Source organism: Sebastes fasciatus, chromosome 18 (assembly GCF_043250625.1).
Source record: "Sebastes fasciatus isolate fSebFas1 chromosome 18, fSebFas1.pri, whole genome shotgun sequence".
NCBI classification, from domain to species: Eukaryota; Metazoa; Chordata; class Actinopteri; order Perciformes; family Sebastidae; genus Sebastes; species Sebastes fasciatus.
This window is the reverse complement of record NC_133812.1, coordinates 16,795,119-16,813,240: the sequence shown is the minus strand read 5'-3', so window position 1 is coordinate 16,813,240 and position 18,122 is coordinate 16,795,119. Positions and strand designations below refer to the sequence as shown.

The following is an 18,122-nucleotide window of genomic DNA, read 5'->3' as shown; positions in this document are numbered from 1 at the left end:
AAGGATTTTATTGTTGTAGTCGGTTGAGGTGGAGCTCATTTTGAACTATTATGGATTAATATGATGATTATTTTCACAAGTAATCAATTTGATTGGTTTGTAAAAATTCTGAAAATAGTGACACCATCACAATGTTTGTTTTGTCCAATCAAGGGACTTGTATTGAATTTGTAAAGAAACGTAAAGTGTCAGACAAATTTGGTGGAGTAAAAAGTACAATATTTCCCTCTGAAATGTGGTGGAGTAGAAATAAAATTCTCAATTAAAGTACAAGCCCCACAAATGTGTGTACTTAGTAACATTTCACCACTGGGACTTGGTCTCTAACACTGTCTAACACTCTTTGAAAGACTAATGTTCATTGTGTGATTTTAGAATTCAGGATTACCTGCATTGTGACTTAGAAAAGACTTGTGATGTGACTTGAACTTGCTCTAAAGGACTTGTGACTTGAATAACTGAAAGGCTCCAGACAAGCAAAAAAAATATGTGACAAATAAACAGAAATATGGTATTCCTAATTCTCACATTAAACCTTACATTGATACCACTGTATATGCACATCAGAACAGGAAGTTCCCACAACAGTAGAACAGTAACCTAGAAACAATATTATTAACTATGAGGTCTGAACTTAAGGCTGCTGGTTTATAAATTAATTTAATAATGAATGATATTTTATATGTTTCCCCTTATTAATAACCACATAATTATCATAATTACTCACACAATTGTCCAGTGGTCTGCTCCCATCCCCCCCAATGCAAAATCAAAACACAAGTACATGTGCTCAGTCCTCTCTGTCACGTGTAGAAGAAGAAAGCCCCAACAAAACTGAATGGATAAAAAAAAAAAAAAAAAAAAATGATTGACAGCTGTAGCCAGCCAATCAGCGACGCGATTCTGGGTAGCAACAAGATAAATACTGACGTTTCGTCCGATCAGAGAGCAGCAAGGGGGCGTGGCGAATTCCAACTGTCCGCACTGTGTTTACTTCCGTCAATATCATCTCCTGCATATCTCTGCAGGCAGAGAGGAGACAAGAAGCAGAAGACACCAGAAGAGACAACAAAAGAGTCGCTTAAGGTTTGTTCTGTTGAGATTCACAACTCTGTTATAGTGTAGATGAGAAAAAGACAAGCGTTTGCTGTTATTTTATCCTAATAATCAAGTAAAAATGCGTCATTACTGTGTTATTAATGCAGTATATCATTATTCTTCCAAGTGTTTTACCTGTAATATCGCGATAACATGCTCAATATGTTTATATTTCTAATGGCATACTCTTGTTTATTTGGCAGCTGTTGTCAGACAATATATGGAAGCACATAAAGGCCATAATAATAATTTTTCTTTTCTTAATTTAACCACTGCAGAACATTTATTGTTGAAATAAACACTGTATTTATAAAATTGCAGTATTTTTGAAAATTAATGAATGTTTTTAATTGAATGAATGAATGAAAGACTTTATTTCGAACATAAAAATAAATAAAAACAGATACAAAATAATTCTCCTCTAATAACTCATATATCATGGAATGATAATATTATATAATATATAAACTATCCCAGATTTATTTACATCCCAAATGAAATATATGTATTGTTGAAATATACATAACAGTGTATTTTTTTTTCAATATTATATTTATTGTTTTTTGTTCATTTTGAAACAACAGAACAAATATGTTTTGTTGAAATATACATATCAGTGTATTTATAAAATTGCAGTATTTTTGAAAATTAATGTATGTTTTTAATTGAATGAATGAATGAAAGACTTTATTTCGAACATAAAAATAAGTAAAAACAGATACAAAATAATAACAAAGAGTAATAGTGTCCGAAAAGGAGTATGTAGAAGTAAAACTTATATTTCCCTACCCCTTTCTCATTTCTCCTCTAATAACTCATATATCATAGAATGATAATATAATATAATAAATAAACTATCCCAGATTTATTTACATCCCAAATTAAATATATGAACAGCATCCCAAGTTTATTTACAACCCATATATCCATCCGGAGTTAAAAAGTAGATATAAACCAACCCTTATTGCAACCCTTATCACAACTCTTCCTCAACCATATACCTCCCAAAAATATCTTTTTTGTATAGCTTTTTAAAGTGATTTATATTTCAACCCATTCCACAAATCCACCCCAACGAACCCAACATTAAGTATGAAGTAGTAACTACATTTCTCACTTAGATAACATCCAGGTGCTTATCATGGCCGCTCTTTTTTTCCATATAACCCAGGGCACAAAGATAAATCCTGCATCTTTATTAACCCTCCAGGTGTTTGGTGTTGCAGCGCCCCGCCCTGCTCACATTCCCGCACCCCTCCCAGCTAAAATGCCTTTCTTGGGCAAGGACTGGAGGTCACCAGGATGGAGCTGGAGAAAGACCGAGCACGGCTGGAAGAGGATTATCTACTATGAACACGAGTTGGAAGATAACAGAGAAATAGAGTTGAAAGAGTAAGATCATATCTTGTTCCCCTTTGCTTATAACTGCATTTAATTGCATTCTTATACCAGTGTCAAACTTTATATCATTCATTAATCAAATGTAATCAAAGTAGGTTTTTTTCATTGCATTTTTTTCTGTGCCTTCATAGGTTCAGAGATTTGAGGAGTCATTACAACAGCTGAACAACAATGTTTCCCTCTCAGGGCATTTTTTTCTTATTCTACAGTAGTATTACAAATACTTAAAGGTGCTAACTTTGATATCAAGAGCCTTAATATAGCAGCAAACAACTATTTGCTATGTAAAGATATAGAGGACTAATGTCTACCTGAGCAGAGAATGAAGTCACTCTCCCTCTGTGTGTGTTTTGTAATCCAAACTTCTCTGTGCTTTGTTGACATCGCCGGTTTCAGCTGATAAAGCCGTCCCGGCCGACGGCATCGTCGCGGAAGCGTAGCACCTACCCATCGGTTAACCCAGGTTAACACTGTTATCTCTGTCAGCACTTTCACCATTGTTTGCACTGTTAGCACCGTCAGCACCGTTAGCTGCGAGCCGCGGCTCGTCGTTGCCATGTTGAGAGCCGTTGAGAGGCAATAGAAATGCTCCCAATCCTGTATTTAGCACCTTTTTAAGCAACTCAAAATTATAGTATATATATGGGTATTTGGGGTATTTTTTAGCCCATCAGAATTGGAGTTTGCTCAGAATCGAATAGATTAGATCTTATTAGCCCTATTGTTTAGAATTGAACTCTAATGATCTATTACAGCTGCCAAGGCTCACTTTGAGTGTTGACTTTGTTGTCAGACATCTTCCACAAAATACCTCAAAAGTATTTCTGAGAGAGGATTTTTCCCCTTCGCCAGATGGTTGTGGAGAAAAACATATTTTAGACTGGGGAATAGTGATATAATTTACCTCAGAATAGATTTTATTGTGTGTTTGTGAGAGTCAAAGTGTGTGTGTACATGAGTTTCTGACGGGCAAGCGCATCAAAAATCTACAGTGCGTTGAGCACATTGGACAAGCCCATAGGTGCTAGCTGTTCAAACTAAACAAAACTGGGGGTTACGAACACCAACAACACCCCGACTGTTGTGTTTTAGCGATGACTATAAATGATTTATGACTGTTTTGACTATGGATTGTTGTGGTTTGCTGTGGCTGATGTATTTATGAGAGCTATAGTATGGTTATGTTAATGCATGGCTGCAAACCAATGTCTTATAGATCCGGGGAAAAGGAAGAGTGATGGTATTTAATAAACAGTGGTCAACATGCACTGATAGGCGACAGCTACTCGGCGCCAAAAAGAAACCTCATTGAGCCATCTCTCATCAGGGCTGTAGCAGAGAGTCTTTGATGAGGTGATTTGCATCCCACAATTGCAGCCCTGTCATTGCCCAAGAGGCGTCATGGCAACAGACAGGGTTGAGTATAGGGTTGTGTTTCGAGGCTAATTTCACATGAGACCAACATGTCATTGTATTCTGTTAAAGAAAAGATAGATTTTCAGAATAATTGAAAAGGAAGTTCACAACATCACAGAGGAAGATGTTGACGTGTGACATGTCTGACATGTCTGACATGTGGATCAGAATCTGAAGTATTGAGGTTGGGTGTTTTTGTGTGTGAACTGAGCTGACTTTCTTCTGCAAACTATCCCCTCGAAGCAATATACACACATTCCTGTTGTTTATGAACACACATTCGAAACAAGTCATGCAACCTGGTTGTTATAGTGTAACCTGTTGTTGACATAGTAACACTGACCCACCCTGCAAAGGCCTAAAGATTCCCTGCTTTTGGGTAATTAATTCATATTTTAGCTATATGATTGACTGACTGGCTGACAAACCATGAGGACCGTTGCATTGTGATAGAATTATTTGATCACCAGAGGCTCCACCATATATGATATTAGCACAATATGATCTCAGGGCCCGGACACACCAACAAAGAACTAGCGGCGACTAAGGCCGCCCGTTGAGTCACCTCACATCGCCTTTGTCTTGGCCAAAAAGTTGCACTCGAACACATCGCAAAGACGACAGCGGACAGCCAACAACCACGTACATCCTGCGCCTGCGTGAGAGGAAATAACTCTCCCTGCCAGCAGGTAGCTGTATTTGTCATTCAAAATTGTCCTTCAAAAAGGGAAACCGGAAGACCCGATGACTGCAAATATACAAGCTGTTGTTATGATATGTACATGAAACAAAGCAGCGTCTGCCGACCATTGTTGTATTGGAATGATCAGATGAGATGAAGATGAAAAATGTGAAGAGCTTTCCTCTTGATTTTACTCATTGGCTTGCTCCCCTCACGGGGACTAGAGCCGACGGTGCGGGACACACTGAAAAATCCGAAGGACGCTCACCGAACTGCCCCAAACTGTCCGACAGCCGACCGTCGGCTTGGTGTGTCAGGGCCTTTATTGTGATTTTCGTTTTGCAATATTCTGAGTATAGATAAGATAAGAGAGATAAGACATTTTGCGATTGTTTCAACTGCAAATTATGCAGTTTGTCAACATCTCTTTTACCTAAAAGATACAGTTTTCACTCTTGTTTATTTCAGAGTTTTCATTCGCATATCTTGAGGTGAGAGGTCAAGGGACCCCGTTGAAAATGGCCATGCCAGTTTTTCCTTGCCAAAATATAGCGTAACTTGGAGCGTTATTTAGCATCCTTCCCGACAAGCTAACATGATATGGATTCCTCAGGTTTTCTAGTTTCACATGATATCAGTATCTTCACACTAGCTTTAAGACTGAGCCCACTACAACCTCTGAAAGACAGAATAGCGGCCGTCGGATTGTTGAGGTTAATAGTTTATATAATAAAAGATCGATACTTGACGTACGTGTATCGATACAATATTGCCACGCAAAATATCGCAATACCATGCTGTATCGATTTTTTTTCCCCACCTTTATTGAATATAGTTTATTAAGTTAGGCTTTCGTCATGGTAAAACCTCAGGAAACAGGATTATAACTGATGTCTCACCTGTTAATTTACTTGAATATCTCTAATGAACACAATGCTCAGCTCAGCTCTGTTGTTCCATCACCCCATCACATCAGTGCACAGTGGAGTTTGTGTATAAAGCTTGTTTTCAGATGCCCTAAAATCCTACATCAGTGCAGAAAGTCAATATTGGACTTCTTGTTCAGTGTCCGTCTCCTGGAGTCACTCTTGGATGTTTGCAACCGGTGCAACATGTAAATCCTGTCACAGGGGTTCTTGCATGAAGTTGTGTGATGAATGTTAACATACCAGTTCTTCTGACAGGAGCACACAAGAATAACCTCTACGTCAAACAATACCTGTTGTGCGCTTTTACAATACTGTCCCTCCCAAAGGCCTTTAGTGGGCTGAAAGACTTTAAACACTATTGTTTGTTGAAGGCAGCTGAACTAAAAACAAGTTCTCTTATTTCAGTGTGTCTGGTCTGTATTACATGTTTGGAAACATGTTTTGAAGCATGCCAACTGGCAATGAGTGGTCACATAAAGGGAGAGAAATGAAGAGCATCCCATTCTTATTCGTTCTTTTCCTTCTATTTATCTGCTCCTACTTCATATAGTATGTGTGTAGTGTGGTCCAGTGAGGCTCACTGTTTATATCATTAGTTGGGTGCGAATGCTGGAAGCAACTTATGTTCTTACTTCTTTATTGTGTGTGAATGAACCTATGTTTTTCGACTCCTTTATTTTATTATTCCCCTTTTATTGCAGCTTAACTCCTTCCACATTTTTCAATGTAGAAACTTCATTACCAGTCGCAACGCTTGTATTATTTTCACTTTGTGTGTGTTTCTTCATGGCTAAATGTGCCAGGTGTTTATATGTCTGTGGACAGATTTTGTGAACGCATTAGCGAAACTTTAAAGATGTGTAGTTGAGATCAAAATGAAAGCCGAGTTCGAAGATGGCCGTGGTCCAAGCAAGGTTGCCAAATGCGCTTTTGGACTACTACTTTACGCCCCTGGCCCAATTTGACATCACAAAACTTTACAGGTGTGTAGTTGAGATCAAAATGAAGGCCAAGTTCGAAGATGGCCATGGTCCAAGCAAGGGGGCGCCAGAAGTAGGGGGTTAGGAATTGGCAAGAATTCCCCATTCAAATGAATGGAAGAAATGTTCCGAATTGAAATATTTTCATGCGATATATGTATTGACATCACGATTTTGCATGATTCTAGGGACAAAATATTTGTATTGGACTTTCACATTGAAATAAACAGAGCACATCTTCCACTTTAAACAAAATTAACACGTTTGCTTCAAAATTAGACTTAAAATAAGGTTCTTCTTTGCTTTGCCTGTCTGCTCTCTGTTGTACAGTATAACAGAGAGCAGACAGGCAAAATGAGTAATATACAGTATATTACTCATCTATTCTGGACTGCAGCCGAAACATTCAGGGAAGTTTTTCACAGGCTGCTGTAGGGTGTGCATGCAGTGGCATGACAGCTCCCCAAAAGTGAAGCCAAAACATCTCAATCGCCCCCCTGGTGGCCTGGTTTGTTTAAGAAGCGCTTGATTTGATATGCAGCAGAGTTTTCTATGAGCGGAGCACGCATTTTAATTTCATGTGGTTATCATAAAGTGGGCATGTCTGTAAAGGGGAGACTCGTGGGTACCCATAGAACCCATATTCATTCACATATCTGGTGGTCAGAGGTCAAGGGACCCCTTTGAAAATGGCCATGACGGCTTTTCCTCGCCAAAATTAAGCTTAAGTTTATAGCGTTATTTATCCTCCTTTGCAACAAGCTAGTATAACAAGGTTGATACCAATGTATTCCTCATATGATGCCAGCTCACTCTAGCTTTAAAGCTGAGTCCGCTACAACTAAAAAAAAAAAAATTGCAGGCTGCGTTAATGCGTTAAAGAAATTAGTGGTGTTAAAATGACTTTGTGTTAACGCGTTATCATCGCGTTAACTTTGACAGTCCTAAAAAAGTTAAAGTAGGTGTGTTGCTATCTGTGAGTGTGTGTGAGAGGAAGGAGGGGGGTTGTTAGACCTTTGTATGAGTTGAAGTGTTCAACAGGGATAGCGAGCCTCACGAGCAAGCCTCACTTAAACAGTGAGCGGGACGCTGGTGTCCTGCTGGTGCTGATGGGGTTAAGGGTGGAAGATCAGCACCAGTTGGCGATATCTCCATGAAATCACAGTCTCGCCTCATTAGCTTGTCAGCAGTCTTTTCACAAAAAGGCACAGGACACAACATCAGACAATAACTAATGACATCATCCGTTCAAACTGGCTGCTCTCCAAATGCAGCCTCACTCAGATAAGCCAGTGACTTCATGCAACCAACGGAGGTACATGTGGCAGAGCAACACATGTAGTCCAGAGAGAAAGAAAGAAGAGCATTATGATGGCCAGTGGCATGGTACACAGTGTTACAGAAGTAGTTTAGATCATAATTGCAACTTGAATGCATCTATCTAACAGTGACAGCCCAGTGTTAGCCACATGCTCTATTTGTTTTCCCTCATCCTTTCCAGCTCCTCAGGATATAGTTTAAATATCCACAAATCCTTATGAACATTCCCGTTGCAGTGTGTGTGATGTCTTTTATTGGCTCTGTGGACGCCGCTGCTCCGCATGCAACCTGTTAAAAAGCTAAGCTGATAACTGTGCCTGCATGTGTGCTTGTGTGTATGCCTGTGCAATTGGATAAATGGATTATTCACCACACTGACATCACAGTCAGACAAAGCAAAGCCATACATTCACTTGTGCTGCAGGGGGAAAGTAAATTAGTTTCTTAATCCAAATGCATGTGTGTTGAAATGGCCCAGATTGTGACTCATCATTTTGGTGAAGTAAACATTTCCACCAGCTTCTGAAAGCTCAGGAAACCGTAACAATACCTTGTTGCAAGCACAGTCATCCTGTAAAGAAGCAGAGGCTTATAACGAATCTGTTTTAAATGAAAAGGCTATGATTTTATATGACATCCCCAAAGACTCTTCCAGTCAAGTTCAATGTATCATGGTCCTTATGCTTCGTGGAAACCCTACAGTAGGCACACAGTTGGTGTAAAAATCACCGCCACCACTGCAAAACACAGGTACAGTTTTGTATAGTGCCTTTTACTTGGCTGATTATTTTCTTGATTCATTTTTTTTTTTTTTATAAAATATCAAAAAATAGTGAAATATGCCAAATTTATAATGTTTTGAGCCCAAAGATGGCTAATCAAATATCTTATATCCTACTCACAGTGTTTGCAGGTGGGAAGCTGTTGGTGGATCACGTCTTTGTTGCTGCACTCGTAATGCCTCGTAGTTGGTTAGGGCACTTGTGCAGCCAGCTCTATGACTGCAAGTAACAATTATCTTCATCATCAATTATTTTTCTTTTTTCATCTTTCTTTCATTATTTTCTTGATTAATCTTTTTTTTCTATAAAATGTAAAAAAAGAAGTTAAATATGCCCATTAAAATGTTTTTGAGCCCAATCATAGGTACAAAAAATGCTTCTTTCAAGTCCAAAACTCAGCAATATTCAGTTATCTACCATTTAAGAAAAGTAGCAAATCCTCTCATTTGAGGAGCATGAACCAGCAGATGTTTGCTATTTTTGCATGAAAAAAAAAAAAGATGAAACTGTTACCAAAACGGTTTATAATTCATTTTCTATCATTTAAGATTTAAGAAGCTGTAGACAGCTCTGTGTCCTCTGGGTGTAACTCCTCACAGAGATAGATGTGAAAAGGAGGAGCTGATCCAATTTGTATCACAGGAGGTGCATGTTTATTTACACCCTTCCTTGGACAACAGTGGTAGTTTGTAATGAGGACCACATTTGCAAAGAAAGGGGGCCCAAAAACGTACTCTTATTTTGAAGGTTGTAAGCTGTATCAGTCCAACATTGCAGAGTTTTTCTTCTAAAACGATTATTAATGCATGGAGGACCCATCACTAGTCCAGTCCAGCCCTTTGATCTGTTAAAGGTCATCGAGTTACAGAGGAATAGATCTCACTACAAATAACAGTTTCATTTCTATTGTATTTTATGTAATAGTATTTTATTTGCATTAGAAGAAAATATTGCGATTTTTACAAAGAGACATATTGCTCTCCTCTCATGCCTCATATCTTCTCGAGCGTATTTTAGGCAGTTTAAGCTGTTAGGAGAGTGATGAAATATCAAAAGACATTTATATTACATAAGGCACAGTAAGCGAAAGGTACAAGGGGCTACAGTTTGTTCACATTGTAGTTGTAGCCTCAAGTATAAAGAGAACAAACAGACACAAGCTACAAACACAGGTGTTTGTAATGTATACATAGTAATTGTAACAGATCTATTATTTGATGTGACACATTTGAGAGTAAATATTAATATTATGTATACAACTCAGTCATATAGTGGTCTTGCTATCATTTCCTAAACAGAGAGCTTCATTTTTCCTGCACTTATACTTGTTATAAAGCATTTTCTACTCAGTGTAAATAGCAAGGAATGTGACAAAGACCCTCATAGACTCACACCCATGGATAGTCTGTATCCAGTACATCAACATGTTCTCAGAGGTTACATGCTTTCATTTGGGTTTCTGTTGGAGTTGAGCCAATTCAAGCCTCCCATGTCAACATGTGTGAAGTTGAAGTTTTTAAGCTGCCAAAATGTTAAGATGTATCTTATCAGTAATAACAAGGCCACTTATCAACAAAACAGGCCCAGACTGGCTGCCAGAAATAACAGAGATCAGATAGAGATCTCAAAATGTTTTGCCTGTTTTCTGAGAAAAGGCACACATCTGTGATTTAGAGTCTCAGACTCTGATATATGTCTGCCATCTGCTGTGCTTCCTCCATCATATCAGACACTGTGAGTCATTATAATGTCACATCGTGACACTTGTTACATCTGTCTTAGCCTGCTTATTATTCCACTTTGTCCAGAAGGAGATTTCTGTCCAGAAGATTTTATATCCGTGCCATTACGGATGGACCGAGTGGCTCCAGGCTTCTTCACAGTGGTGTTTGTACATTGTATTCCAGGTGCACTGGTCACACTCACATGCTATGCTACTAACAAATTCCTCCCATGCCTTCCTTCTCTGTCCCAACAGGCTCTGCAGTGACAACAAAGACAATCTGTTTGCTGGAGATGTGTGTGAGCTTGCCACCACAAAGAGGAAAAAGGACCTCGACAACAATAACACCAAGTCTCAGTGTGAGTTTCAGCAACATGTGATCACTGTTTTGGCATCATGAAGAGTTTGTGGTATGAAAATTAAAGACCCCTTGACATTTTTTTTGTAAAAAAGAGCAGTACATAGTGAGACAAAAGGCAACATTTTTGTGCAATGCTGTGCAGCACATGTGGCTTTTTAAAATTGATTGAAATTGACTTTGTGCAGTTCATCAGGGTTAGGGTCTGCAGTCTCCTCTGAGTCTTCTCAGCAAATATACTAGGGCTGTCAAAGTTAACGCGATAATAACACGTTAACGTAAATTTGTTTTAACGCCACTAATTTCTTTAACGCATTAATGCAACTTGTGATTATTTAGGTTGTAACAGGCTCAGTTTTAAAGCTAGAGTGAAGATACTGGTACCATACGAAACTAGAAAATCTAAGGAATACATTGGTACCAACCATGTCATACTGGCTTTTTGAGCCACCTGTGCATTAAATTGCACAGGTGCTCATCATATTGTGTCCACCTGATATGCATTATGTACATTTACACCAAAACATTTAAACTCTGATCAACAATGTTTGGTTTTTTTTCTCTTATCCAGTTGTTTTCGAGGATAAATGGATCTACGTGCAAAAAGGAAGCACAAAAGAAGTGAGTGCTGCAGCTGTAAACAGGTTTATTTGCTGTTGATTGATTTGGATTTAATAATTCTTTAATAAAAATGTGTATTTTCACGTTAACACACAGCTACATGGATACTGCACGCTCGGTGAAGCCCTCAACCGTCTAGACTTTTCCAGTGCCATTCAGGACTTGAGAAGATTCAACTATGTCGCAAAAGTGAGCGACGATGATCATCACACGGGTTGATTTTGAAACTGTTGTACAACTTGTACAAGCGACTCCTCATCTAACTTTGTTTTTTATCCCATAGCTTTTCCAGTTAATAGCCAGGTCTGAGCTGAGGTCTTTGAGTGGAGCTGCACAGAAAAACTATTTCAATATACTGGAGAAGATTGTACGAAAGGGTAAGGAGAAATGAGACGGAGATATTGTACAGGAGACTTAATTTAGGCTCATTTCTTAGGAACATTTCTTCACCAAATGATAAGGCTCTGAGCAACCAGAGGATATTTTCTCAGACTACTGTTTAGTCAAGCCTGCGTTATTGCACTGAATGCCAGTAAACCAGTATTCTGTGGATCATATGGTTGTGTTGCCTACTAGTGGAGTAAAGTACATATCTAGTCGGCCACATGTATATGGTGAAACTGTTATGGTTAAGTAATAGAGAGGCAAAGTCCCGCCCCTTCCAGTGGACCACCATGGGACCTTACTTCGGAAAAAATAGGGTAGTCAACGGCGAGACAAAAATATTATTTTTGATCCCGTTTGAATTGCGCCATGAATCACACATATGATGTTTATCAATTTAAAAGATAATTGTGCAAGTTAAGAAAGTCGCAGTTTGTTGTAAAACTGTTGAAGTATAAGACTATGAAAATACATATTTAGAAAGACTACACACCCAAAAGTCGCTTAGTGACATCTCACACTCGCTTAAGACTTAAAGACACTTAAACACATTTGGTAAGACAACGTTTTATTTGTGCGTGGAACATATCAGTTAGCTAGATAGCTAGTGTTGGTGACGTATATTGTGCGAGACGAGAGATGTAGTTCACTTGAGCGGTTTCACACAAAACTAAATGATACTACTTCGAACTGCGACTTTCTTGTCTTGCAAAATTATGTTTTAATCTGAGAAACATATGTGTGATTCATGGTGCAATTCAAACGAAATAAAAAAAAATATTTGTCTCTCGCCGTTGACTACTGTTCAAATTTTTTCCAAAATAAGGTCTCATGGTGGTCCACCGGAAGGGGAGATACTTCACCTCTCTATGCCCTTTAAAATTATGCCGTGTTCATTTGAAACTTTGGTTGTTAAGTATTTTCCAGTCTTTGTGTTTTTCTTTTTTGTCGAAAAATATAAAAGTCTTTTCAATAATTAAATTATAAAGGATTTTATTTTCCTTACATGCAGTTATAGGTATTTTATGTGGGGAAAAAGGAAATATTTTGCTACTAGTTCTAGACGACCACTACAACCCACGTCTCGTCAAGGATTTGCTGAAGGACCTAAGCATGACGCTGCACGGTCTGACCATCCATGCTGGCAGGTGTGTCCTTGTCGGCAACATCAACACCTGGCTGTGCCGACTGGAGATCATTCACAAATGGAAGCAGCAGGTCAACAACCTGCAGATCCCCAATGTAGGAGGTGTACTGGTGTTTGTGTGGTTGTACGTCTGCATGTGTGTAGCTCATCCCAAAACTTGCTTCAGCATGCTCTGGGCCTCAACACACCTCCAGGTCCAATTTGAACTGCCTGAATGTAAATGTGACTTTTAATAAGGGGAATATGTGCATTATGTTTGCATCTACTGACCTCTGTGCTGCCTAAATGCTGCTCCCACTAGGCTGAATTTAATGATTAAGGAACATGAAATATGGAATCGTAATACATCATTCTCTGTGGAAAAAAAACAGTCGTCATGTCAGGAATATTTGACTTTTTCTGTACAGTCCAGCTCTGCATTTTAATGTGTTGCTCTCAATCATCTCCCCAGCAAATGTGCAACGGCTTGTCATTGAACGACCTGCCGCTACACATGCAGAACAAGATCCTCTGCAAGTTATCTGATGCCTGTGACATTATTAACCTGGGGCAGGCCACGCCTACTATGCACAGCCTCAGCGAGGACCGGATACTGTGGAAGAAACTCTGCCACTTTCACTTCTCGGACAAACAGGTGAGAGAACAACATGTTTAGTTTAATCAGACATGGACAAGGAGCATCTGCGGCTAAATCTGTGTTTATGGTTAAGCATCCAAAGAGATGGCTCTTATATAGTTCACCTGTTGACCACTAGAGGGCAGAATCGCCACAAGTTTCTCACAGCTCTCTCTCTCTCTGTCTCACTCACAAGCACACACACACTGTGTCACACACATCGTATAAACACCTACTCAGGATTGGTGTTAATGAGAATTATATATCTAATTACACTTTGCTCCAGCTATAATTACATTCCCGTCCCCTGTGTTTTAAATGGGTTTTTTAACTGAGTGTTTCCTTTCATCCGTGTGCAGTATTGTAGGAATCTGGTCCTATCCAAGAGTGATAACGTGGACTGGAAGCTGATGTACTTCACCCTGAAGAAACACTATCCAATGAGGGAGCAGTACGGCGACACCTTGCACTTCTGCAAACACTGTCACATCCTCTTCTGGATGGTAAACAAGGAGATAACACACACACACCTGCTGCAACCACTTTCATGTGCATGTGACGTAGGAAACACCATATGACTAGCCAGTACTGCTCATCAGACTCACTGTTTCCACCTGGACAACAATACAGCTACACTTATTGTTGTTTACTGACAGAAAAGAGCTGCTCGCGCTCAAGACCCAAAGCGGTTTGAGCTGCGCTCGCCGAACATCACAACGCGCTTTGCTCGACGCAGCGAAAAGCTCAGCAGAGGCAGTAAATGAAACCTGCGTTGTTTAAAGAGACGTTTCCCACAGACCTGATATCTGTTCAACTGTGCGTACATCAGACATGAGAGTTTATCAAATCAAGTATCAAGTTTGTACCACTGTAGCACACTGTATTCCCTTGGCCAACAAGACAAAACATCCATTATCGTTTGATACACTCGGGGAAAGTCTCAGAGACACTTTGGTCCAATCACACAGCCTCTCTCACACTGATATCTGTCTCTAGCATGCCGTGAGAAATGTGTTCAATAGTAATGAAATGAAATCACATTTTATACAGTACATATTTGGCTTTCTGGAAAAAAAGGAAAAAACCCTGACATTGCCTTTCTACTTTGTCTAATTACAGATCAAATCGCTGTTAAAACTTGAGGCCAGTGAAAAACAAATGCTCCTTTTTCAGAACAATGGGCCTTATGCAAGAACATTTTCGGATTTTATCAATATATCAGCATGGTGATGGGCTGCCACTAGATATTAGGCACCTGATTGGACGAACGCTCTCACTCGTGGGCTGCGTTTCCCAGTTTTCAAACCGGAAAGTTCACCGAAATGTGTTTCTGAAAACATTTTATGCGAGAAATAAGCCACGCTGAATCTGAACCCGTCTTTATTTTGGATCAACCATGGTTAGTTTAAAAGTTTCTCAAGAGATTCCAAAGGCAGCGAGTCGCGCCGGACGCCCCTGATTTGCATAAAGTAGCCTAGACCTCAACTTTATGCAAATGAGGGGCGGTCAACGTGATACCACGTCTCTCGAAGCGTGCCGCCACGCCACCAGAATGCATTGCACGGCTGCTTGTCATGTACCATGACGCGCCTGCTTACACTTCCCGTTGACCTTATTATATACAGAGACAAATTAACCTTCAATTAATGCATAATTTAAGTTGTTTTGCAGTGTGAGATGTTCATATTGATATTGTAATGTTATACAATAGCATGAATGCCCAATTTAAATTAATGATGATATTGTTAGGCTATATGAATACATTTCATTTTATATTATAATTCAAATTGCAGGATAATGTCAATATGATTATGAAGTGTAATTTATATAGGATTTTCAAACTCATAATTGCTTCAAAGTAATGAAATATACAATCCATTAGTGAAAAACGTAGGTTTGGATAACAGCAGACTAATTGCACATGACTCCTACGACAGATCTGGAACACTTGTAAATTGTGGTTCTTGCATGAGGCCCATTGTTCCTAATATTCAACAGGAACTAATGAGTCACACATATAAGCATACATTTCCACTGATGTAATGGTAATCCACCAATACAACGGGTTCTTTGAACTCATGTGCTCATCATACGTGTTCACGTAAAGGTCAGAGGACAAACACATGACTTGTTTGCGCTCAGTGACACACGTGATCTCATGTGTAAGACAAAGTTTGAGTTCTGGAGAATCTGTATCTACACAGACTTGGATGAAAAATGCAGCTGTTCCTACAGTATCTGTCCCCCCCCCCTCCTCGCGATTCTTTACTACCCACAATCTTGTTATCCTCCTTGGCTGGGTCTCTATACTTTTTAACCTCTGCCCTCTTTGCGTCCCTCTCCTTGCTTGTCTCCCTTCCTTCCCTGGCTATCTTCTCCTGGTTCCCCTTCTCCCTGATTCTTTAAGGATCGCCACCTGGCTTTGTTGATCAAGGTAGTTCCCGTCCCATCATGCCTTTCTGTTCTGTGTCATTTGCCAGTTCGTCTCATGTTTCCCAAATTGTCTGATTTATAATTTCTCTTTTCCATGTGTTAAGCTTTGTCTTGTCTTGTTCTCAGTTTCACTCGATGTCATCATGTTTTGCTCGAGGTGTGTTTAGTAAACAGTGCCGCTCTTTCTGCCTGTTTTTAATGGCCTCTAACCGCACTCTTAAATACCTCTGAATGTTGAGTTCATGCGTCTGAAATAAATCACTCAGTTGTCATTTAGTGTAACACACATGTTTCTGTCTATGTGTATACTAAAGTCCAGTATCAGCTTGCACCAGCTATTTGTAAATCCATCACTAAGTTTTATGTTGAAGTCCTTCCATGTTCTTAGTATCTACTGGGTGTTGTGTCTGAAATGTAAGAATAGCAGCTCCTCTGGTTTCCTGGGGCCAGTTGCATAAAAATAGACCTAGTCTTTGTCTTAACTATAACTTTAAGTCAGACTTGATAGACGCTTAAATTTACCTGTTGCATAAAGCGTCCCTATGAGTGACTAACTGACTTAGATAGCCTGTCGTGCAATGCATTATGGGTGAAATAAGACAGAAACAGAAACCTGAAAAAGGTAAACAGCATAAATCCAATGGTCGTAAGAACCGTTTGAGATGTTCAGAAACATTATGGTACAAGAATACAAAAAAGTAATGGGTAAACAGTTGAAATAATAGCTAAAAGCTGACGTTAAATAAAAGTAATGGATAAACAGTTGAAATTGTTTTTGGTTTTTAACCGTTGAAATAGTTAGATAACTAACTTTTTTACAGATTGTTGACATATCTAAGCTCTCACCTCAGGCTGAGCCAGGGGGAGAGGTGGCTAATTTTCCTACCTATCTTAATTAGACTAGTCTAATCTGACAATCTAAGACCAGTCTAAGGCCAAGATTAATCTTAAACTAAGTTTATGCAACTGGCCCCTAGTCTCCCTTCTTTCCATACTTCTTTCTAACAATGTGGTTGTTGACTTGTCTTCCAGGACTGCGGCCATCCGTGCTCAGCCGTCGATCCAGACAGCTGCCACATGCCCATTTCTCCGCAGCACTTTATCGACCTCTTCCAGTTCTGAACCTTCCCGTTCACTCTCACTCCCAAGCCAAGAGTGTGTACGAGACCTCGATGTTGTTCACCCAAATACAAAGGGCTTCAACTGAAAGAGATGACTTTTTTTTTTATGTCTTCATTTCCTTAACGCACAAGTGTTTCCATGAGACATAGGAACGATTTTTAAAAATATTGGTGAAGGGTGAAATCTAACAAACGTTTATGTTTTTCCTCGTCCTGCACAAATGTTTGTCTTCTTGACAATTTACGACAGAGGAAAAATAATATGTAAATGTAATATGTGAAAGGATTTATATGTGAGCTGTAGCATGTTTATGGTAGGTACAGTAAATGGTGATAGGTCATATTTAAGGGTTGTTTTTTATTATGGAAAAAGGTGAATGTTTACAGTGTGGCAGAATAAGATGACTCGTATTAATTATTTATTTAATGGGGTTAAACTACTGTTCTGTTTCGGTGGTATTTTTCTGCAATAACTGAATGCATGTCATGTTTACAAACTGTACGTTGTCCTTTGTGAAGTCTTACTGTGCTCTGTTTTCATTGGAAGCATCAACACTAAGAGAAAATAATGTTAAACTCCATTAGCCGTACAAGTTTTTACAATCTACTTTTGTCAGAACTGTCAAGTGACAGACGGAGGAAATGTTAGACATTATTTATGGGGGGTGGGGGGAACTTTGTATCCTTCCTCCAACTTTTGTATTATTTCTTTGTCGTCCCAATACTCCTGATGGTATATCATGACTTTGATGGGACAGGAACTAGCTATAAATAATTAAATATTTCTAAAAACCTATTTCTGTTCTTCATTTTATACTGGCTGATAAATTCCCATCAAAGCTCCAGCCCTCCTTCAACCTGAGCAGATGTCTAATCAGACAGAATAACTGAAAATACTTGTGTGGGAGTTCAGAGAATTTAACAGGATGTTTTATGAGTGTCTGACCAGCTTTAAATGTCTGCTGATAAAAAAACTTGGGAAGACTGTTTCTGTTTTGGCCACTGTGAAAACCATCTGGATGGTGAAAGCAGAGTGGTAAATCTAGATGTAGATTTACTCCAGACTAAAAACATAGATTTTTCGATACATATAAATTCTGAATATTTGAAC

At 39.1% G+C, this 18,122-nt stretch overlaps 1 protein-coding gene across 2 annotated transcripts; it reads left to right on the top strand.

Moving 5' to 3' along the window:
• Positions 1 to 969: 969 nt before the first annotated feature.
• Positions 970 to 17,807, top strand: fbxo25 (F-box protein 25). Of its 2 annotated transcripts, XM_074615981.1 has the most exons (11): positions 970 to 1,086; positions 2,309 to 2,490; positions 10,587 to 10,690; positions 11,261 to 11,310; positions 11,407 to 11,499; positions 11,594 to 11,687; positions 12,752 to 12,936; positions 13,293 to 13,475; positions 13,817 to 13,960; positions 15,865 to 15,891; positions 16,923 to 17,807. In XM_074615981.1, the coding sequence occupies exons 2-11, from the start codon at positions 2,366 to 2,368 to the stop codon at positions 17,010 to 17,012; spliced, it is 1,095 nt and encodes a 364-aa protein (XP_074472082.1). In that variant the 5' UTR covers positions 970 to 1,086; positions 2,309 to 2,365; the 3' UTR covers positions 17,013 to 17,807. The 2 variants fall into 2 exon arrangements, with proteins under 2 accessions (XP_074472082.1, XP_074472083.1); XM_074615982.1 differs by lacking the exon at positions 15,865 to 15,891.
• Positions 17,808 to 18,122: the final 315 nt, after the last annotated feature.

Excerpts from the sequence above, each read along its gene's own strand:
- fbxo25 (XM_074615981.1), top strand. The coding sequence starts at position 2,366 with ATGCCTTTCTTGGGCAAGGACTGGAGGTCACCAGGATGGAGCTGGAGA. Across the intron at positions 11,688-12,751 it reads GGAGAAGATTGTACGAAAGG|TTCTAGACGACCACTACAAC; the intron begins GTAAGGAGAAAT and ends TTTTGCTACTAG. Across the intron at positions 15,892-16,922 it reads ACCTGGCTTTGTTGATCAAG|GACTGCGGCCATCCGTGCTC; the intron begins GTAGTTCCCGTC and ends CTTGTCTTCCAG.